The sequence below is a fragment of the Mustela erminea genome, chromosome 8, assembly GCF_009829155.1.
Source record: "Mustela erminea isolate mMusErm1 chromosome 8, mMusErm1.Pri, whole genome shotgun sequence".
Taxonomy (NCBI): domain Eukaryota; kingdom Metazoa; phylum Chordata; class Mammalia; order Carnivora; family Mustelidae; genus Mustela; species Mustela erminea.
Genome location: NC_045621.1, coordinates 15778959 through 15802783, shown reverse-complemented (window position 1 = coordinate 15802783; position 23825 = coordinate 15778959). Strand labels below are relative to the sequence as shown.

At 44.0% G+C, this 23825-nt stretch overlaps 1 protein-coding gene across 4 annotated transcripts in view; it reads right to left on the bottom strand.

The window, feature by feature from the left end:
• The window catches only part of PARD3B (par-3 family cell polarity regulator beta), a 1046926-nt gene extending 1036989 nt beyond the window's left edge, over positions 1-9937 (bottom strand). For all 4 annotated transcript variants that reach the window (XM_032354007.1, XM_032354008.1, XM_032354009.1 and 1 more), the window contains exon 1: positions 9725-9937. In XM_032354007.1, coding sequence (XP_032209898.1) covers positions 9725-9844 — 120 coding nt within the window. In that variant the 5' untranslated portion in view covers positions 9845-9937. The remainder of the gene's footprint in view (positions 1-9724) is intronic.
• Positions 9938-23825: the final 13888 nt, after the last annotated feature.

Sequence of the window (23825 nt, the reverse complement as noted above, 5' to 3'; positions counted from 1 at the left end):
GCTGGCTCAGTCGGTGGGACATGCAACTCTTGATGTCAGAGTTGTGAATTCAAGCCTCATACTGGATGGAGAGACTATTAAGAAAACTTTAAAGAATAAAAGTCTTTAAGTGGTAGCCTGGGTGGTTCAGTCAGTTAAGCGTCTGTCTTCAGCTCAGGTCGTAATTCTGGGGTCCTGGGATTGATCCCTGCATTGGACTCCCTGCTCAGTGGGGGGTGGGAGTCTGCTTCTCCTTCTCCCCCTCCTCCTGCTTGTGCTCTCTCTCAAATAAATAAATAAAATCTTTTTTAAAAATTAAAAAAAATAAAAAAACAAATAAAAACCTTAAAAAAAAAAACCTTAAAAAAAAAAAAAGGAATGAAAAGGAACAAACTACCACATCTTCATGATCTTCTTGAAAGCAGTTTATCTGGGGAAGGGATGAGAACCACAGTAACCAGCTGGGTTGGATGAGGTTTTACAGAAGTATCTATTTTTTTTTAATCTAGTTTTCCAAAATCCTCTCCATTTCTTAAATCCATGCAAATACTTTTAGACATGCACATTGAGTGAAACGTGAACATATCTGTAACAAAACCAATAGCCACATTAGGAAGCCATGAAAATCCCATAGGGTATCACCCAAGGGCAGTCACTATGTGGTTCAAGTGACCCTGTGCGCCACCGCTCCTCCCTGGGCCCTGACCTTTCACAACCCCCTCAGCCAGCCGATGCCCACTCACTCTGTTCCCTCCACCTGAGATGCCTCGTCTCACTTTTCCACCTTACAAATTCCCCAGCATCCTTCAAAACAGCATCAGGGTGTCCTGTTTCAATGAGCATTCTTGGTCCCTCCTGTAGCTCAGGATACCTACATCTGGGCCTCCTAGCCCAGGAGGCTGCAAAACTCATCAAAACCAGAGACAGCAACTGATTAATCTGCCTGTACAGATCACCAAGGATGTGACCTGCTACATTAGGCAGCCCCTCCTGAAGAACGCTGCCTACTGTTATTCCGTTCCTCATACAAACCTCTCCCTTCACGCTGGGCTCTACAGCTACTTGCTTTAATTAACAGAACGTGGCAGCGGGGCCTGGGGGTGCAGTTGAATAAGCATCCGACTCTTGGTTTTGGCTCCGGTCACAATCTCAGAGTTCTGAGACCGAGCCCTCTGCATTCAGCATAGAGTCTGCTTGGGACTATCTCTCCCTCTCCTTCTGGCCCTCCTCATTCTCCCTCTCGCTCGCTCTCTCTCTTAGATAAATAGGTCAACCTTTCAAAAAAAGAAAAATAATAATAGAACATACAGAAAACATCATGCCAGTGGCAGATCTAAGCCTTAAGCATGCCTGGAAGCTTCCAGCTTTGTACTCTTTGGAGCCCTGAGCTGCCTTTTGAGAAGTCAAGCAACCCTGCCCTGGAGGCCGTAGGAAGAGGCCCCGCAGAGGATGAGATGCTAAGACCGAGGGGAGAGAACCCAGGCACCCAGCTGACAGCGAGAAGCAAGGCTCCAGACGGAGGCCCCAGGGCAATCAGCCCCCAGCTATTCAAGCCACCCCAGCCGAGGCACCAGACTTATGCAATCTGGAACACCCCGGACCTAGAAAACATCACACTGAGCCTTCTTCGTGGATCTAGAGTTATTTTAAGCTACTAGATGCTGGGGCAGTTTATACTGGAGCAAGACATAGCCACACCAGATGGTAGTGGACACACGGTAAACGGTTTAACTCAAGAAGAGTTTATGCCCAGCCCACTAGGTACCAGGCACTCACAGGAGCTGGGGCGCCGACAATGAACAGGACTGACAATGACCTCTACCTTGTTGCTGACATTCTAGTGGGGAGAGATGGACGATAAAGACAGTCAGAACCGCTGCGGGGTAGCAAGGGGTGATTCCTGGGGAGAAAAGGCAGGAAGGAACAATACAGAGGACGCGGCTGGAAGGGTTGTCATTATAAACAGTTGGTAGCAAAGGCTTCAAGAAGACAGGAAGCAACCTAAGACGGAAGACATGAGGAAAGCAGACAGGTGCGTAACTGGAGGTCCAGGACTACTCCAGGCAGAGAAAACCGCATGTGAAGTGGGAGCCTGTCTGGCTTTGTTGGGCTAACAGCCACAAGACCACGAGGCTGGGGGAGAGGAGGAGGGGATGGAAGAGGAGGTGTGACAGGTAAGAGATGCTATGCCGGGGTCCCCAACTCCACCCAGGTTTAATGATTCACCAGAACAGCTCACGGGACTCAGCATATGGTCATTCTCACAGCTATGATGCATCACAGTAAAAGGACACAAAGCAAAACTTAAGAAAGGGAAGAGTTTGCAGGAAATGAGGCACGAGCTTCCAAGGATCCGCATCCAGTAGACAGCCCCCCAGCCCAACTCACCCGCCACCCCCCACCCCACCTGACCCCCACAGCCCAGACACAAGGTTTCACATCACCTGTGATTGTTTTCTACCAGTGAGGATCAGCAAACTCAGCATCCCCAGTTTTCCCTGGGGGCTGGCCACACTGGGACCCTCTGCCTAGCAGGCACAAAAATTCCAGACCTCAGAAAAAGAGCCAGTGTTCAGTATAAACCATCCTATTTGCATAAGCCATTCTTTTCAGAGAGTGGTGGGAACGCCCCACAAGTCTGAGTTCCCAGTGCCAGTCAAGAGCCAGTCTTGTAAGCAGGCCTAAAGGGAGGGGTCCCGGGCCTGCTACACGAACCCTGTTTTGCAGAGATACCCACATCATACAGCACCTGACAGGCCGTCTGAAAGACACGGGAGCCAACGGAGGATCTTGAGTAGAAGAATGACATGACCTGACTAGAATTTTAAATGTTATTCTAGCTTTTGTGTTGAGAAAAGACTTACAGTGGGGGTGTGGGGTAGAAACAGAGGGACTAAAAACCATTGGGGGAAAAAAAAAAATACCATGAGCCCTGAGGCACGTGGGTAACTCCGGTAGCTAAGAGACTGACTCTTAATTTCGGCTCAGGCCATACTCCCAGGGTTCTGAGATCAAGCCCCCCATTGTTCTGTGTGAGATTCTCTCTCTGTCCCTCCTCCTGCTCTCTCTCTCTCTCTTTCTCTCTCGCTCTCGATCTCTCAAATAAATAAATAAATAACATCTTAAAAAAAAAAAAACCATGAACCCCAGCACGCTAACTGAAAAGCGGGAAAGAAGAATTCGATTCCGCACATATTGTGAGCAGAGGGTCCCTCTGAGTTGCAGACGGACTGCAGGGCAATCCCAAGGAAAAGAGCAGTCAGAGACTGTCACAAGCGTTTCTGACCTAACAACCAGAAGGATGACACGGTCATTAAACGAGACGGGAAGACCATGGGAAGAGTGGATTTGGAGAAGAGCATCAGGAGTTCCGCTTGCGGCGAGCTAAGGGTCAGATGCCTACCTGGCATCCAAGTAAAGGGGTCAAGCAAACTGCTATGAACAGAGGTCAGAGCTCAGAGGAGAGATCTCGGCTGGAGAGACCGAGATGATATTGGGGCCCATACTGCTGCATGAGCTCATTGTAAAGCATCTTAAATCTCACTAAAAATATCCAGAGTTCTCTTCATACTCCTCGTTGGCCCACCATCCACCAACAGCAGAAACAGAGGTGGTGCATCCCCAGGCTGTCGCACCAAAGGGGCAAACTGAAGCAGACCTCAACTTGCTTTACAATTAGACTGGATTTTCCTCATGCCCAGATGAAGGATTCAAGATTTTAAAGGTTCTCTCTTCTACCTGTGGATACCAAAAGGTACATGAAGATCCCTTTCCGACTGGCAGAGTTCTGAACAGGACAACCACATCTGTAAGAGTGTCAGGTTAAGGGCTGTGTGGGATCTAAGCTTTACACCAGTGGTTCCCAAAAGCATCATCAGAGGAGACTTAAACTTGAATCGTCCATTTAGGTTAAGTCATTTGTGACCATTTAAATTTAAATTTAAAATGCAATTCCTCAGATGTACTAGCAACATTCCTAGTATTTAAAAGCCATGAGTGGCCACAGGCCATCTTACTGGAAAACACTGACCTAGAATACTTCCATATCATAGAACGTTCTACCGGACTATAGAGCTTTACATTTTCCAAGAGACACAAAGCCCTGCATTATTAATAGACACCTCAGATGATTTTCATGACCAAACTCTTCAGAAAACAGTCTCATAAAAATCTGACATGATCATTTGCCCAACTTCCTCCAAGAGGATCTAGGACACAGAATGGTGTGGGAATGAGGATCAATACTTGGTTAACGAAGCCATTTGAGCACATTCTCCAAACTACAATCAGGGCTGTCGCTCCCGGTTGCACAAGAGGCAATTACCTTAGCTCCGAGGAACTGAACTGCAGCCCCAACCCTGGTCAGCAAATCCTATGTATAGGTCACAGGATGGGGGTGGAGGGGGGCGGCGGGGGGGGGAGACACAGAGAGAAAGGGGCATGGGGAGGGAGGCAAGAGGGAGGTGTGGGAAGGGGAAAGAGAAATGTGGGGGACAGAGAGAAGTATAGGAAGGAAGAAAAAGAGGCATAATGGGGAAGAGAAGATCCAGGGGCCACAAACCCAAACACCTACAGCAAGCCAAAGAACAACAATGGGCCATAAATAAGGAAATAATAACAGAGTAAAAAGTTAAGTCTGAGGTGGTAACAAACTGTTGGTGAGGCAATGATCGAGTGGAGAGCAGAATGATGCCTTCCAAAGACAAGAGGGGTGTCTCATCTCCAAATGATGGTTGGGAGGTGGGAAAGGAAAGCCCAGTACTGCCAGAAATTCTGATTTGTTTTTCCCCCAAAGAAGGCAGAACTCTGGACCTTTGCATGAGTCTCAAAATATTTAAACACGGCAACTAAGTCAAAATGTGATATTGAGGGGCCGGGCACCTGGGTGGCTCAGTCAGTTAAGAGTCTGCCTTCGACTCAGGTCATGACCCCAGGGTCCTGGGATGGAGCCCCACATTGGGCTCCCTGCTCACTGGGGAGCCGGCTTCTCCCCCTCTCCTCCCCACTCATGTGCTCTCTCTCGCTACCTCTGTCTCTCTCTCAAATAAATAAAAATCTTTTTTAAAAAATGTGATACTGAACAAAATTGAAAAAGCATATCTATGGGTCATGGCAGGCACCACTAGCCCTGTGTCTGCAAACCCGGAGGCTCTTCTATTCAAGTCAAGTAGGAGAACCAAAACCAAGCTCGCAGCAGGTGCCCTGCTGGTGGTGAGTCTGTCTTACCCTCATGCTGGGGAGAGCATGTAGTCCACACACTAGGAGTGGACTGAACAGAAAATGAAGCACTCAAGTAAGTCCATGTCCAATAAATTGCAAAGCATTTTGGAAATCCAGTCTGGTCCTAGTTTATGTACACAGGAACCTTAAAAATCTGGAAGCCTTCATCAAAAACTGAAGCCTTCAAGAATTTAGGATTTCCAGCCCATTTCTCCAGGTTAGGCCCATATAATAGCATGCCAGATTCTTGTTACTGTATAAATTTTTAGATGCTGACCTCACAGTTTATCAGAAAATGGAATTATTACTCTTATCTTGCTCAGATTTGGGAAGCTGGTCTCAATGGAAAAACAAATTATTCAAAATATCTGAAGACAGAAGAGATTCAATCATTTAGGCAAGTCTATCAAATGTTTCTTCAAAAAAAAAAAAGTATTCTCATACGGTCAAATCCACAAATCTGCTTAAAATTCCAGCATAACCACTATCCCATAAACCCAATATTCATATTATCTCATTCATTTCCACTCCACACACTATACATTCTCATTACTAAACCAGCCTTTCCCTTACTCACTTTGACCTTATCTAGTGCATGTGCATTTGTGTATGTGTGTGTATGAAATATATATATATAAATGTATGTTCAATTTAATAAATTATTTGACCACCTGCTGTGAGAATGCATTCATGGTAAGAGGGACGATTAGTAATGACAGGTTGGTCTGGAGAGGTCTAAAACACAGTACCTGCCATCAAAAGAGTTTAAGATCAAATGAGTTCAGTGATACCAAATGATTTAGATAGTTGATTAGTAGTTCTCAGCCCTGGCTGGGCATTAAAATCACCTTTTAAAACACCGATGCCCAGGCTCCACTCCAAACCCAATGAATTAGAATCCTGGAGAAAGGGAAGTGGGCATTTGTATTATTTAAAATGTTAAATGATAAATTAGAGGTAACTAATGATCGGCCAGGGTTGAGAGCCCCTGCAGGATATGCCTCAATTACCATTCAACTGTGACACCTAATTTTGATGATAAATTTAACTAGTTACCCAGTGATCCCCACCTGGACTACTTAAGAAGACAATCTCCTCTCCACTAACTACTTAAGTAAATTGGATTTAGAGCTTGGGACACTTGATAAACTACCAGGATCCAAAGGCAAGCAACCCCATAATTCTTGCCCCTTAGTCAATTCCACCTTCCTGGTAAAGTTCATTGAACTGCGGGGGAAGGGGGGAAAGCAGGAAACTCAAAGTCCATTTCAGAACATAATTAAAGCCTTCCCAAAAGTTCTCTCAGTGTCTTCAGCATCTTACCTACTTCCAGCCTTATCTGATGCTGATTCAGCTGGTTCCTCACATTCCCCAAATACCAGTTTTCTTTGTTTCTTCTCAGCAGAGGGTGGATACTTTCCCATGCTGTCCACAAAATCCAGAATGACTTCCTTGGGCTTCACTTATCCGCCAAACTAGACACCCCTCAACTCTATTCTCAATTTTGAAATCTGCCTTTCTATCTAAATAATTCAAGACCCAAAAAGAACATTCATGTTCCCACCAAATTTGTTTCTTGATAGCACTCTCTACCTGAATATCTAAGAGATTTGGCCCATTTTTCCACTAGTAATCAAACGAAGGAATGTTTTTCATACTTGGTTTGCAAATCCTGCAATATTAGGCTCAGATTCTAGACTTCTCTCCATTACATGTAGACCTATACTGTATACGATATAATCAAGAGGAACTTGTACATGTCACAACTCTCTGCAAGAAACAAAATTGCCATCTTTAGGTTGATGGGTTATTACAGCAGTTTGTAACTGGAAGGTCTTTTTAAAACAAACTGTAGGGCGCCTGGGTGGCTCAGTGGGTTACGCCGCTGTCTTCGGCTCAGGTCATGATCTTGGGGTCCTGGGATGGAGTCCCACATCGGGGGGTCTCTGCTCAGCAGGGAGCCTGCTTCCCTCTCTCTCTCTCTCTCTGCCTGCCTCTCCATCTACTTGTGATTTCTCTCTGTCAAATAAATAAATAAAATCTTTAAAACAAACTGTAAAAAATAAGTAAGATGGATAAACTCCCATGCATAATAACCTATCGGGCTGTGCAGTTAGCAACTATGAGTAAGGATCCTAGGAATAAGGACTCAGTTCCTGGGTTCAATTCTACCACGTATCACCCATATCTCTGTCTTTTTCTTCTCCCCATCTGCAAAAAGAAAATACCAGTACCTGCCTTATGAGGTCATTTAACTTACGTAGTAAAGTTCCTACAACTGTGCCTGCATAGAGTCAGCACAATTCACTTTATTGTTAAGTTTTTATGTCTGAGGGCAGGACTAAAAACCTTGCTGTCCAGGGAAGCAAGACTTTTAAATCTGTGTCACTGATTTAAAGAAAGTGAATTTATGACAAGTTGCCTTTCAAACTGAATTTTGACATTTCTGGGTTTTCCTATTATTTTCCAAATTCAATGGATGAAAGCATGGAATTTGACAGATTATTTCTTGACATTTTAGTTCTATTAGGAATACCATTTAATAACAGTTAAGCCTTGTTATGATTACAATACTATTCAAAATGAAACTCTGGGAGAGAGAGATTTGGGAAAGAGAAAATATCACTTGCCACTTATTAAATTGAGATTTTAAAAGCCAAAGAAGAAAAGGAGAATTTATAAACTGCAGGTGACCTTTAAATGTCACATTCGCTAATATATAAATGTAAACACAGAAAAATGTAATATCTGGTAATAACAGTAAACTGATCAATACAATTACATTATAGGTTCTGTGATATTATAAGTTATGCTTTCAGTACAGAATATCAATAGCTTTTTAACACCTTTTAAGATCAAATTACAATGCACTAAATTTCATCTAGTCCCCTGCATGTTATTTATAAGTATGTAGCGTCCTTCCATTACTTGGACAGCTCCACGTACTAAGCTTCTATATATACAAGATGTTAGAGCATAAATTATTTTTAATATTGAGTTAATAAAAAATAACTTTATCATTTCATTAAAATAATCCTTCAATGATGTTTACTTTAATAATCTGCCTAGAATAACGTTACTACTAAGCTTACTTTCAAAAGTTAGGGAAATACAGTTCCAAGGAAATTGGTTACTTGTGCAAATCTCGGTTTTTAACTGAATTACAGAAAACAAAGCATTTACACTGGGTCACTGGGTGGCTCAGTCCACTGGGCATCAGCCTTCGTGAGGTCATGATCATGGGGTCACGATCCTAGGATCAAGCTCCTCACAGGGCTTCTTGATCAGCTCATAGGGCTCCTTGCTCTGCAGGCAGCCTGCTTCTACCTCTCCTTCTGCCCCTCTCCCCCCCGGCCCCTGCAGTAGAGCACCAGCACAGGGCTCTCTCACTCTCTCTCAAATAAATAAAAATCCTAAAAACAACAACAAACCAGCATACGCTATTTTAACATTGGGGAAAAATTGGGGTAGATACAGTTTTAAAGGCCATTTCTACAGTTCTCACAGCATGAGAACAAATATTAAATGAGCCACTGACCTCTAACACAAGAGTTTATGTCTTGTCCTTTTTGATGAGGATTTGGGGTATGCTGTTCCATATGAAGATTCAAGAAAGAAAAAGAAAAAGGCGCTCTCCAATGCCTTTATTTAAAGAACCCATCAAAGAAGACACAGAGTCCCAGTATGTTACCCAAACACCCACCATGAATTCTAGTGTCTAGCTAGGCCTTCTGAAGATGCACTACCCCCTTAAAAATAACAGTCACTTAACTTTTACTTGTTTCTGATTTCAGGGACAGAGTTGGGAATAATCAACTCACTAGTCAGGCCGGGCACACACACTAGTAAACAGCGAAAATGCGGCGTTAAAGACACTCCACATGTAGACAGGTTAGTTGAAGCAAACAGCATCCTTCCACCAAAGTTCCCAGTCACTGATGGAGAAAGCTCACAAGACTTCAATCCCAGGGGGGGGGGGGGGGCCAACAGGGCTAACTTCCGAGTGTGTGTTACTCCCACCAATCAACTTTCTAAGTCCAAGGAACAGAAGTGGGGCGGGCCTTAGCCCTAGTCACAACTCACACCTGAGGTAAGCAACACCTTCCAATACTCCCTTAAGAAGTGTTCTCTCAAGCACCTTGGTAGGCAGTGCTTCTCAAGCTCCAATGGTCATTCCACTCACCTGGGACCTTGCTTAAAACCAGATCAGAGCCAGGGGGCTTGGATTAGGGCACCAGATCCTGCATGTGTAGGGAGTCCCCAACTGACTCCCACGCTGCGTTTCCTCCTGTCACCCTCTGAGAAGCAAGGCCCACAAACCCCCAGAGACATCCAGGTCACTTATATGAGTCAACAAGCCAAAGTTGCGAGAACAGGTAGCGCCCAATAAAGTCTCCTGGGCGCTCTGCACTCCTTGGGCGTCGCCACCGGGTCCTGGGGCCTCTGACAGGTGCCTGGCCTCGGTGCGCCCGCCGGGAGCCCGCCCCGCAGCCGCGTCCCCGCACCGCCCCGCCCCGGCGCTCACCTTCTCCCGGGTCTTCAGGTAGCGCTGCAGCGCCTGCTGCGTGAGCTCCCGGACGCGCAGCTGGCCCTCCTTGCACGGCACCACGATGCCCGTCCTGCCGAAGCACACGGTCACTTTCATCCTAGCCCCCGGTGCCCGCGCCGCGCCCGGCCGAACAGGTGCCCGGCCCCACGGCCACAGCCCCTAATGTCGGGGTCCGCCCGACGCCGGCGGGTCCGGAGGCCCCCGAGCGCCTCTCCACGGGCGTCCCCTCGGGGTCCGGGGCTCGCGGCCGCGCCCCTCGGCCCGGCGCAGGCGGCCCCGCGGCGGGCGGCAATCGGGGGAGGGGGCGGCAACGGGCAGGGCTGCGTCCCAGGTAGCTGGTGGCCGGGGGCGCGGCGACAACGCCGCCGCCGGGCTCTTCCTACTCCTCCTGCTCGGGCTCCGGCTCCGGCTCCCGCTCGGCCCGGACGAGGCGGCTGCTCCAAGCCCGCCAAAGCGAAACTGGCGGCCGGGCTGTGGCCCTGGCCCTGGCCCTGGCCCTGCCCCCTGGCCCTGGCCCTGGCCCTGCCCTGGCGGCGGCGGCGGCGGCGGCGGCCGGGCCGGGCCGGCCCCAGGCCCCGGGCTGGAGTGGGCGGCGGCGGCGCGCGGGGCCGGAGTTGGGAGGAAACTTTTGCGCCGGATCCCAACTCCACGGCGGCGCGCGGCGCTCTGGGCTCCCGCGGCCCCGGGGCCGGCCTGGGCCCGGCTCTTAAAGGGGCCGCGACGCTCCCCGGCCTCGCCGCGCGCTCGGCGGCCCGGGGCGGGGGCTGTGCCGCGGGTAACTAGAGCCCGGGAGCCTGGTCCCCTCCCTCGATCTCTCCCTGGCTCTGTCCCTCCCGCACACGCGCTGAGCTCTGGGGAGTTGTAACGGGACCTGGAGCTCCCCACCAGGGAACTGAAACCGGATCTCATAAAGCACCCCTGAGGGAAGAGCTGGGAGACTGCTGAGCTACACCGTTAAAATGTGGGGTTGGAGCAAGATTCTAGGAAAGCCTGGGAGCAGGTGCTTGTCGCCACGCCCACCAACCCCCCCAGGGAGGGGCGGCTCACAGGTACTGAGCTGCAGGGATGGCCCAAGGGCCTGCCAGGATCCTTGTCTTAAGCAGAGCACCCATTCTCTCTGCTGGAGTCCTGAGATGGCAACACTAAGGGGTTCTTGGGGCCAACGTGGCAGTGGAATCCTTCCTTTTACAGAAGAGCAAACCGAGTATTTCCCCAAAGGTCACATCCCAGACCCAGAAATGATAGCATACGTTTACATATATCCTTCTGAAAATGTGCCTTCTCTTGGGCATTTGACTAGAAAAACCATTTTAAACACCTTTAGGCTCATGATTCGTCAGGTGCGTGTTCACCAAAGTAGGTGTATCTGAAAAAAAAAAAAAAATTAACAAAAAATATTTGTGTCATTCTTAGCTCACATATCGATGAGTTCCTTTGAGCCTAACAACAACCCTGCAAGGTAAATAAATGTTTCCCATTTTGTGCATGAAGAATGGTGCCAAAGGAGGTTAAGGAACAGAGCTGACCATGAAGTTAGTTATGCTAAGAGAAACTCAGTTTTTCCCATGCTTAATCTCTGCTCTCCCCAAGCCCTTTTTCTAGCAATCTAGTTCATCAGACAAGATCCTCAGGGCTACATCATGTGTTTCTCTACAAGAGAGTTTGTTTCTGAGGTACCTGTGTGGTATAGTCCATTAAGGATCTGACTCTTGGTTTCTGCTCAGGTCGTGATCTCAGGGTCCTGGGATTCAGCCTTGTGTAAGGCTACCCGCTCAGCACAGAGTTTGCTTAAGATTCTCTCTCCCTCCCCCTCTGCCTCTCTCTCTCTCTCTCAAATAAGTAAATAAATTTTTAAAAAATAATTTCTTCCTTTATCAAGACATTTTTTAAGTTGAACTTGAGTTGCCTAGGATTGTATGAGAACGTGCAGAAGATTAAATTAATGGGCTCATGAATTTTGAAAGTTTTAAAATTTTTCTACTCACTCATGCTTTCAATAAATATGTATCGTCTTCTATGTACAGGGCCTTCTCTAAGGTCAGTTGCATCAAAGAGGATCTCCTATACTAAGTCGATTTGAAAAAATATATATTAGAGAGTATAATTTAGGAACAAATGCAATATAAACCAATTTAAATAAACTAAAGACATAATCTATTTCCTCATTCTTTTCCTCATAAAATCAGAAGATCCGAAGAACACTCCTCTGAGGCAAGATTGAATCTAGAAACTCAGTGTCCTCAGGGGCCATCTTTCTCTATCTATTGGCTCTCTGTTCCTCAGTGTTGCTCCATTTCTCAGTCAGGATCTCCCTGGAGGATGCAAAAATGGCCACTCCCCATGCTCCAGGTTTACACAGCCTTAAAGACAGTCCTCTCCGTCGTGGTCAATAAGCCTTTTTCTGGTGAGGACTTGCATATCTAACGTTGAGTCACATACCTTCCCTCTGGCGATATTCACCTGCCACTAAACCAGGACTGAAAAAGGAGGGGTGAACACCCAAAAGATGGGACAACAAAGCACATTTCAGCACCATAAAATATAAGACTGTTTTCCAACCCGTGGGGTTGGGGGGGGGGCTTATAGTAGAGAGCATGGAAGACAAGGCCTACAGATGTGAAAAGTTAAATAGAAATTACAAAACAGTAGTAAATTTGATATTTCTGCAGAATATTATTGATTTAGATGTATGCCTGCACTGTTTAAAGTGAATGTAAACAAAAATAGATTATATATTACCTGTGATCATATATCTACATATGCATCATATATTATGTATCTGTATCTTATTTTCCTTCGCAATAATCTTATAGGAGAGGTACTTCTGTTACTCTCCTTTTAAAGATGAAACTGAGGCACAAGGAAGTATATTCACATTCTTAGCAAGTAGCAGAGGCTGGATTAGAACCCAGGCAGTACAACGCCAGTCAGACTGGCTAGTAACCGCTATGCTGATCTGTTTTGGCTAGGACCAAATGAGTAGAGCAAAGAAACAAATAGATACTAGCCAACCTACTAACTAATACTAACCCCTACTTGTAATATTGTGTATTTTAGAGACACAGAGAATGGTACAGAGCAAAGATTTTTAGCTGATGAAATGACTGCGTTCTTTATCTTTATGTTTTGTTTCTTTTTTTCTTCGCACTTGCTCCAGACTCTGGCTCTTCTGCTAAGATAATAAGGAACTCCAGCTCTGCTTCACTCTCCTAACTTCCTCTGGGCCCAGCTTTAGCCCATCCCCAATACCTAGAGCCCCCGGTTCCCCAGGTGAAGCAGGAGGAACACAGGAACACGCAAGCTCTCCACTGGCCTCTTATAGGAAGATTGGAATCAGCCTGGGTGGCGCGCCGCAGAGACTGTGTTGTCGTCAGATAAAGAAAGAGATGGAGCAAGGCCCACGACTGCACAACGCCTTGTGCAATCCCACACATCGTGGAGTGAACGTTAATGACCCCAAGCTAGTAATTACAAAAAGACTTTAGGGTTTATTAATTCATGTTTATTAAAGAGCCAGACTTAATTTGTTCTTCAGTCTTATCACAGCATACATAGAAACAATTTATCATATATCAAGCCCTATAAAAAAACATAGTTACAACACACAGACATTCATGCCCAACAAATTCCTAAATCAATATTTCATGCCCCACGGGACTCCTGGACTGAAGACAATAAATAATTTGCCCTGATTGAGTAACACTGGAGGATTCTAGGCCTGGGTTCCATTTTCTTGTTTTGCCTGTTGGATGGATAAATATTGCCTGTGGTGTGATATTTTCCCATTTGTTATCCAACAGCTTAGCAAGCTTTGGAGGAACCAGTGAAAATCTTGTGCCGACAGCAATAATACCAACCAATATTACTAAACCGCTCTGCTTTATGAAAAGTGTAACTAAAATGTCACTTACCATCAAGCATATACCGAATTTAAAAAATGATTATTTTTATATATAGTTAACTAGCATCCTTTCTAATATTGTTTAGCATCATTAAAACAGAAAACATTTTCTCCTTCCTTTTCACCTTTCACCTTTAGGAATTTTTTATAACAAGCAGTAATTTTGTCAAGTACACTATATTTTCATAACAATCTTCTATCTAAGACCTTTGGAACAATTAGTACAATAAGTTATGTTCTTGTGGCACCTGGGTGGCTCAGTTGGTGAAGTGTCTGCTTTTGGCTCAGGTCAGGATCTCAGGGATAGGGCCCCACGTTGGGCTTGAACTCAGGCTCCCTGCTTAGAGGGGAGTCGGCTTCTCCATCTGCCCCTCCCCCCCATGCTTGCGCACATGTGGGAGTTCTCTCTCTCTCTCTCTCTCTCTCTTTCTCAAATGAATAAATAAAATCTTAAAAGAAAAAAATACATTATGTTCTTAGCTTCCTTAAGAAAGCAGGTGCCAGCATGATGTCATAAAAGAAAGAAAAATGGGTATGAGTCTTTATTCTTTCCTTCCCTGTTTAAAAGCAAAGGGTTTGGGTTATTGTTTAACTTGGCAAGAATGGGTTTTTCTTAGGGGATGTTTGTTTCTAAGTACATTCCTTTGTTGACTGTTTCTTTGTTGACTCTTTCTATAGGTGTTCCTAAAACACAAATAACAATGTTTTACACCCTGAAGGGAGGATTGTGGGCATTCAGCTTTTTGATAGACCCTTGTTTATGCCTATTCTGTAAGTAACGCTCAGAAGTCTCCACGGTGATACAGCTAGGCCACGCCTCCTTATACTGACTTAACACTTGTTGGATGATTAATGTCCTGCCTTGATTTATGTTTTCCTGGAAAAAAAACAAAAAACAAGAAAAACAGAAACAAAAAACCTGGATCATGAAGTGAGTATATCTTTAAGAAAAAAATTAAACAACCAAAAGCAAAGAAACTCTCCAACTGATGTTGTATTAAGAGTTGAGCTTTGGGGGCGCCTGGGTGGCTCAGTGGGTTAAGCCTCTGCCTTCGGCTCAGGTCATGATCTCAGGATCCTGGGATCAGGCCCCACATAGGGCTCCCTGCTCAGCGGGGAGCCTGCTTCCCCCCTCTCTCTCTGCCTACTTGTGATCTCTGTCAAATTAATTAATTAATTAATTTAAAAAAGAGAGAGAGAGAAAGAGAGAGTTGAGCTTTGGTTCTATGTTTGTCTTCAATGTGTGAACTCCTTCTGAAGCACATCGTGTTTGTTGGCCACTAGGAAGAGGTTCCACCCACAGGAGCAAACACCAGGTCCTCTCACCACGAGGCTTTAGGGACAGACTTATAAAGAAGGTCCGCAGTGATGATCACGAATGCTCTCCAATAAGCTCCTTTACCCAAGAATAGCTCCTGAGGTGAGATTGCAATCAAGTGTTCTCTTTTCAGTTCCCTCAGTTTTCCTAAGGTCTCCTTCTGCACTCCTTCTTAACCTTTTAGCTGGAGAAGTGAGTTGGTGTTCGCCTAGCTGACAGGAGGCAGAGAAAGAACTGAGATTTGACACCAGGTGCTTCAACGTATCAAAGGATTGGAGGCAGAACAAGTAGACGGGAGCTAGACAGACTGAGGTTCCAAAGCTCTGCCGCTTACGTGAGGCCGACTTCATGGCGCCTCTTGACCAAATGGGACGATCACATACATAAAGAACCCCACACATAGTAGGCAAAATTATTGCCATCTGCCACCTTTTATTCTATTTCCTAGCATTTCTAAATGCCACTTATTTTCACAGGGCCTGGAACTACTTCTGGAAAGAAACATATCAAAGGACATTCAGAAGCTATCCATCATTGTTCCCATCAAAGTTTCTGAAGACTGAGGGTAACTAGTTCTGTAATGAAAGCCCCCCACCCACAGCAAAATAATAAGATTTGTGTTTCACAATCTACATATTATGAAATATGTTTTTCAAAAAATCCTGGTCATAATAGCCTTGTACATGAGATCATAGAATTCCAGAGCTGAAAGTGGCCTTAGAGATTATTTGTATAATCTCCTCATTTCACAGATGAAGGACACTACGGACTGGAAAGATCAGGTGACCAGCCAAAATCAGTACCCAGATCCTTCAGAGTGTGCTCTGGTTCTTTCTTCACTTTCCTGTCTCCCTGGTAATAGAATTTATCTATCCATCTATCATCTATCTATCTATCTATCTATCTGTCTATCTATCTATCTCTTTTAGAAGGGGAGTGTGGCACAGAGGGGTGAGGGAGAGGATTGGAGAGAGTGAGAGAGGCAGAAAGAGAATCTCAAGCAGGCTCCATGCTCATTGCAGACTCCCACACAAGGCTCAATCCCACAACCCCAAGATCACGACTCTGAGATCACAACCTGAGCCAAAACCAAGAGTTGGATGCCCAACTGATGAGCCACCTACCCCCCTCAGCCCGGTAATAGCATTTAAAACAACAGATATTTGACCAACATTGGCTCAAGGCTTTGAGTTTTCACAGGGCCAGGAGGTGATGATGGCAAACAGCCCATTCTTCTATCTATTTCTGGTGTTCTGATTTAAACCTAAGATTCTGAACCGTTGTTCTTGCTATGATTGTAAATAGCAGAAAGATTCACTGAGTGTTGGGGCACCTGGGTGGTTCAGTGGACTAAGCCTCTGCCTTTGGCTCAGGTCGTGATCCTGGGGTCCTAGGATTAAGCCCCGCATCGCATCGGGCTTTCTGCTCGGCAGGGAGCCTGCATCCCCCTCTTTCTCTGCCTACCTCTCTGCTTACTTGTGCACTATCTCTGTCAAATAAATAAATAAAATCTTTAAAAAAAATTTATTAAAAAAAAGATTTGCTGAGTGTTAAAATGACTATTGCAGAAAATAGAAAACCATCAAAAGATTTTGAAGCAGGAGAGTGCCGTGATCAGATTTCTGCTTGGCGGAATACAGAGGACCTGTGAGACAGACAAAAGCCTTGCTTAGTTCACTCATTCCATCATTCTCTTCTTTATGCATCAATATTTACTCAACACCTATAATCTGCTGAGCCCAAAGAGATCACAAACCTTCCTCTGGTGAGGAAGCAGATGACAAATGACTAACCAAATAAACAAAATATTTACAGATTGTGAAAAGGTGTAATGAAGGGTATAAACAGCAGGCTGTGTGAACGAGAATACGTGGGTAAAACACAACCTGTTTAGACTGGATGGACAAACGCAAATGTAAGGAACCCAGAGAAGATGGAGCAGGGGATGAGGTCGAAGAGATTATCTGTAACAATGGCCTCCAAAAAGACCACAACAATTTAGATGAGGAGGAGGGCAGATCGGTGTAATCTTTCGGGATCTGCCCCAGAAAAAAAAGGTAGCAAGATTTTAGGGTCAATCAGGAGAAATTGGTTTCTAGTTAGAAGGTGGATTTATTAATTAAAGATAGAGAATCTTGGAAAACTGGAGGCGTCCAGAAGAAGGTAGAGAAAGAAGAGTAAATTCAGTTTAGGACATTTTGAATTTTAATATGCTTAGAAGAGAACCAGGGAGAAGTGCTTCGTTAGCCAGAAATACAAAGTTTAAAGCACAAGAGTCTGAAGACTAGATATGTAGATTTGGGGGACACAAATTTGAAGTTTAACTCATCAGAATGGAGGAGATTGGTCAGAGAAGGAATTTGGAATGAAAAGACAACAGGACTTAGACTAGAATCCTGGCGAATGTCAGCATTTAAGAAGAGAAAAATCCAGCAGTTACATATGGGGATGGAATAAATTTTTAATTGCAAGTTATTGTGTTTAATCTAGGTAAGGTATTATCAGTTTCAAAGGTGTGATAAGAAAGGGTGCCCTGGTGAAGTCATAATGGTAGAGAACAGGAAATTTAATGTTAAGAATGGGAAGTAAGACAGTTTGACTGGAGTACGTAGGCTTCGTTGGAGCCTAACACAGGGTATAAGGTTATAAAGATATGGGAAGAAGGAAATGAGGGAAATGGTTGCGGGGGAGCTGCAAGAACTAGACAGAGTAGTTTGGATCTGTTTCACTGAAGAAATATCCTCTAGGTGCTTGAGCAGAGGAGTAATATGCATAAAACAGCATTCGATAGCCCTTATTCTGACATCTTCATGTGCGAAGAGGCATCTGGGTAGCTCAGTCGGTTGGGTGTGCCACTCTTGATTTCAGCTCCGGTCGTGGTCATGATCATGATCTCAGGTCAAGGGTTCAGGCCTGGCTACAGCCCTAGGTTAGGCTCCATCCTCAACAGGGAGTCTGCTTCTCTCCTTCTCCCTTTGCCCCTTCCCCTGCGCATGGATGCAACCCAAGCTCCAAGATCCAACAGAAGTTTGTTGGAGTAAATCACACAAAACTAAATTTAAGTATGTTAAATGTAAATTCATCCAATGTATATATAGTTCTAGACTATCCCCACCTGTATATGTATTTATCCAAAGTAATAGACTATGGGATTGTTTAATGTCCAGTCCTACAACTACACTATTCCATGCATGGGAAATGAGGGAGTGCCATATGACTCAGGGTCCAGTCAGACAAACTGAAAACACACCCTATCTCAAACAAAGGGAATCAAATATAAGAAATTAATTACACTGTCAGTGGAGGAGCTGAAAACCCAAACAAGAAATAGTAAGGCAACTCAAAGATGAACCGTAGCATGAAGCTCCGTCTTTCTCTAGCATTAGCTGGATTCTGGGAGGAGGTAGTACTAGCAGAATCCAGAAACTGGGCAGCTTGACAAAGCTAGAACCATAGCGGAAATTGCCTTGCAGAAACTGGGAGCCCAGAGAGAGGAACTGTCCAGAAGACACCTGAAACTATGAGGAGCTATAGTCTTAATTTTTTTTTTTTTTAAGATCTTATTCATTTATTTGACAGACAGAGTTCACAAGGAGGTAGAGAGGCAGGTGGGGGAGGGGGGAGTAAGCTCCCTGCTGAACAGAGAGCCCGATGTGGGGCTCGATCCCAAGACCCTGGGATCATGACCTGAGCCAAAGGCAGAGGCTTTAACCCACTGAGCCACCCAGGCGCCCTGAGGAGCTATAGTCTTAAAAACACAGCCAGAGGAGGAGGAGAGAAGGAAAAAGGGAAGAGAAGGAAGAGAGTGAAGCAAGGAGGGACTACCAAAACTCTCACTCTGGTCCCCTGCCCTCCATGCTTCCACTAGGGCCTCATACTGGCAGATCTAGCTAGAAGCCCGTGAGCAAGGAGAAGGGCAGGGAGGAATTTGGGAGCAAACATAATGACTGGCTCAGAAGGTCTTTTCTGGTGGGCTTTGATAGTAATTCATAAAGAGAGATTTTAATTCTCACTAACATCTTAGATTCAGGAAAAGAACTAATAATATTTCCAATTCACTTTGACATAGCGTTGGTGGTATAGTGGTTAGCATAGCTGCCTTCCAATTCACTTTGATATATTTGTGAAAATAATCTTTCTCCCAGTGTAGATGAAATTCATGCTTTTCTCAAAAGAAAGTGCTTCTACATTTTCACAGTGAAATAGCAGTTTTTCCCTGATTGCCAGATAACTATTAATTTCCATCATTTAAGAAATAAAAATATTCCTACCCTTACTCAATCATCAGACTCAAAGTAATAGTTTTGTTTAGCTATGATTACACAGGCATTTAAGCTGCAAATCCAAAAATTCTACTAATATTGAATGTTGACTACGTCTAACTACAATGCTATCTGATAATATTTCATTTATTTTATAGGCCATAATTTTAGACACTAATCCATGGATTTATAACAGAAGCTTTGAAGACTATCCAAGTTTAGAGTTGTGAGTCCTTTGTATAAAATTATTTGTAAAAGCCATAATACTTTATCACATGTGGACATGAATAGTAAGTGTGATATTTATTTCAACACCATCAGGAAAATTTGATTTAATTAGTATTTGTCCTTTAAGAGTGTGTAGTCTTGTTAGTACATACTTGTTACAACTCTTTGCAATTATCTTCAAACTCATTTTTATATACAAGAATTCAAATATAATAAAGAATATAAATAGGTTATATGTGGATTTCCACATATCTCCCAAGACCTAAAAGGGGTATCTTCACAGCAAATAAAGAGCGCTGTCAATTTTCCAAGTGCAAAGTAAGCTTTGTTACTTTATACCCACCCCTGGTTGTATAAATGAGGGGTAGCATAGGTTGAGCTTGACCTCTATGAAGCCCACTGAGCTTTTGCTAGCTGCAAATTCCTGATTGTAGACCCCTCCTCAAAACAGCAGCTCCAGGCTCTTTTGAAGGACTAGCATTGCCGTTGATTACACCAAGAGTGACCCCTGACACTACGACAGCCATCCATAGGCCAACAGATGATCCAAGACATGACCTGATGTTAAGTGCTATAGAGATAAAGTAATTGGTGATTGGCTAAGCTGATCAAACGGACTCCTTGTCGTCAGAGGTTTGGCTGCTTGTTAGTGAAAGAGCTGAAAGGCCAATTCAGTTCCAGAGACTCCAGTGCTTACGAAAGAGAAGAGAGCTCTTTTGGAGTCTCCGTTTTCCATGAACCTCCCAGTACCAACCTGCAGGTGTTGTCATCACAACCACCAATTATTTTTCATGACATCATTCTGAGCTCGGCCAATCTGTAAACCCAAACCAACTATCTCTAGCAAAGAACCCAAGTTTTAATAAATAAAAAAGAACTAAGTTCATAAACAGTAAGTTCATGAACAAGAAGTCATGGACCCAGGGGTTTTAAAACATATTGTTGTTAGTAGGAACCCAGGGTCTGCTGGCAATGAACTGGATTAGAACTGGAGTAACCTGGCAGTTCATGGATACCTGAATCACATTTCTTGAGGAAAAGACGTTGAACACTGATTTTTAGGAGTTACTAAGGATGTCAGGAGTGGGAAGATCCAGCCTAAGTGTCAAGGCATGTGATTTTTCTGCATTCCAAAACAGAGGGGTGGATGTTTTCCTGCAAGTTCTAATTAACTGCATTTGAATATCGAATATTGAATATTGAATATGGCAGACAGACTCAGTAAGAATGAAACTCCATTTTTAAGAAATAACATGTTGGGAGGAACTTCCTGGAAGAGCATTTGCACCCCTTTAGAGCAACAGTAGCTGCTGTGATATATCACATAGGTGCACCTTGAGGACTGCACGCTCATTCTCCTGGTGCCAGAATTGTTGGTAGCTGAGGTTCTCAGTTGAAATACCATCCAATCTCCCTTAATAGAATAGATCCAACAGAACCTACCCCAAATCATACCTTATTCACAGGGCAGCCCACATGCTGACATACACTGAGTGGCCTACTAGAGTGGGAAGTGTCAAGGTCCAGGTCCCTTGCCATAAGACTGGTCAACTCTGAATGGCCATCTCAGTTACATGAACCACTTTGTTGAAAGTGCATTGCCATGCAGTTCCTTTCTCTGCACTATCCTACTTCATTTACTTCCACACAAGAATTATTTTGATCACACTCCCCAGTAAATGTCTACGCATGAGTCTCCAACTCAGAGACTGTTTTCCAGATAATCCAACCTAAGACACAATATAATAATAATAAAAAAAGAGCTCTGTTAAGAATTCACAGCACAATGATTTGAACACAAATGCGGGTTTAGGATGACTAATGAACAAACTTAAAGATAAATATAAATGGAAATTGAGATGCAACATGGGGGGTTTAGGGGGTGGGAAAAGAATAAATGAAACAAAATGGAATCAGGAGGGAGACAAACCATAAGAGACTCTTAATCTCACAACACAAACTGAGGGTTGGGGGGGGGCACGGGGGGAGCGAGGGAGGGTGGTTGGGTTATGGACATTGGGGAAGGTATGTGCTATGGTGAGTGCTGTGAGGTGTCTAAACCTGATGATTCACAGACCTGTACCCCTGTGGCTAATAATACATTATATGTTAATAAAAAAATAAAAAATAAAAAAATTTTTTTAAAAAGGATAAATAAAGAATATATTGTAAATCCTTCCAGTTGTTTAAAAAAAAAAAAAAGGACAGACTAACAGAAAATACAGCCAAAGATACTTAATTTATGATAATTCAGTAGTGGTGGCTTACAACTGGCCCAGATACAATGGCCTAAACTTCCATTATCTGAATGCTTTTGGGCAGGGTTCCTAGGGGCATAGAAGAGTCAGTCTGAACTTCCAGCACCTGGGGAAGGCAGTTATTGCAAGAAAAACACACCTCTGAGGTCTCATATTCTATCTAAAAATATAATTTGAATTTTGCATAAGACCTCGTAGTACATCCATATTGTTTTAATAAAAAATGTGTTTTGGGTTACTTTCTATCAGGAAAAAAAAAATTTCTCTTCACCTCTTTGGCTAAAGGATAAGATGCTATTTCAGTTGGTCTTTCAACTTCATCCAGGCAATGTCTCATCTCTGCCTTGTGTTTATAATGTTTTGTGAAGTCAGTAATCTAAATATGCATATAAAAACAATAATAGATTCTTTACAGCGTTATGAGCTAGATCAAAGCACCCATTCAGTCATTCAGCAAATAATCTATCTACCATAGATCTGGTTCTGTTTTAGGATACACAGTGTGCTACAGGCTGCATGTTTATGTCCTCCAAACTCATGTATTGAAATCCTAATCCCCAGTGTGATTGGTATTTGGATGTGGAGTGTGGGGAGTGATTAGATCATGAGGATGGAGGCTTCATGAGTGGAATTAGTGTCCTTATAAAAGAAACCCTGGAGGGTTCAAGTCACCCTTTCCACCAGGTGAAAATATAAACCAAGAGGGGTACTCTTACCAGATGTGGAATCTGCGGGTAGCCTTGATCTTCAACTTCAGCCTCTGGAACTATGAGGAATAAACTTCTGTTGTTTATGAGACACTGAGTCGATAGTATCCTGTTATAACAGCCCAAATAGTGACAAAGGCACTGTGGTAAACACGAGATATAATACCGCCGCTCTCCCGGAGGTTACATTTTATTGAGAAGATACTGAGATCAGCAGAATGTGACCAAGAGGGGAATTAGAGAAAATCTTCATTCTACTATTGGTGAAAATTTCAATAACGTGTTTCTCCTGTGAGAGTGTGTCACTTCTGACCTGTAGTGGCTGATCAGTGATTTCGATCTACTCGTCAGTTTCATATGTGCCTTAGAGAAATACTGAAAGGACATTTCCAGCGATGAAAGATGACTGATGAGAGAGTTGTTTCTTTCTCAATCTATAATTTTCATCCAATTTAAGAAGTAAAAGTGGTAATCCATAGAATCAACTTTCTTTAGCCAACTCTCAGACTTTGTTTTTGTTACAACCATTTTGTCAAGCGCTATGAGAGCTTCCACAGTTTTGCCTTGTACACACTGATTGCAAGAACTGTCAAAATTAGAAAAAAAAAATCTGCTCACTAAATCAAATTTTTGAGCTACTCCTTAATTTACAGTTAAGGTGAACAATAAATTCATTCTCATCTTCTAAGATTTTTACCCACAGTCTTTTTTTTTTTTTTTTTTTAAGATTCTTATTTATTGATTTGACAGTGAGCGAGGGAACACAAGCAGGGGGAGCAGGAGAGGGAGAAGCAGGCTTCCTGCCAATGCGGGTCTGGATCCCAAGACCCTGGGATCATGACCTGAGCCAAAGGCAGCCACTTAACGACTGAGCCACTCAGGCGCCCTAAGATTTTACCCATAGTCTTAATCTTCAATCTCTCTCTTTCTCTCAACCTCCCTCCCACTCCCTCTGTCTTTCTGAGGTAAAATAATAATTCAGTCTTGAGGAAGTCAGCCCTGTACCTTTTCTTATCCAATCAATGTGCATCCAGGTAGTTGGCTAAGTTTTCAAAATTGTTTTTCACTTTATTCCAAATGACCTCACCTAAAACCACTGGATTTGGGAATTTTTAGTTTTAATCAGTCAGGGTTCTAAGAATCCTGCTTAAATTAGGTCAAGTGATGAGACTTTAATAAAGGAGTAACTTTACAGGTGTGGGCAGCTTGATGTAAACCAACAGTGTAAAGAGCCATACTTCAGAGTTGGCAAAATGGGAACAAATGACTACCCTTCTGCAGAGTGTGATGGAAAGAGCCATTGACATGAACCCAGGTGGCCATGTGGCTGGAAGGGAGCCGGGGGAATAAACACAGCCATACGGGGATGTACATCAGAACTCAAGAGTTCAACTAAGCACATC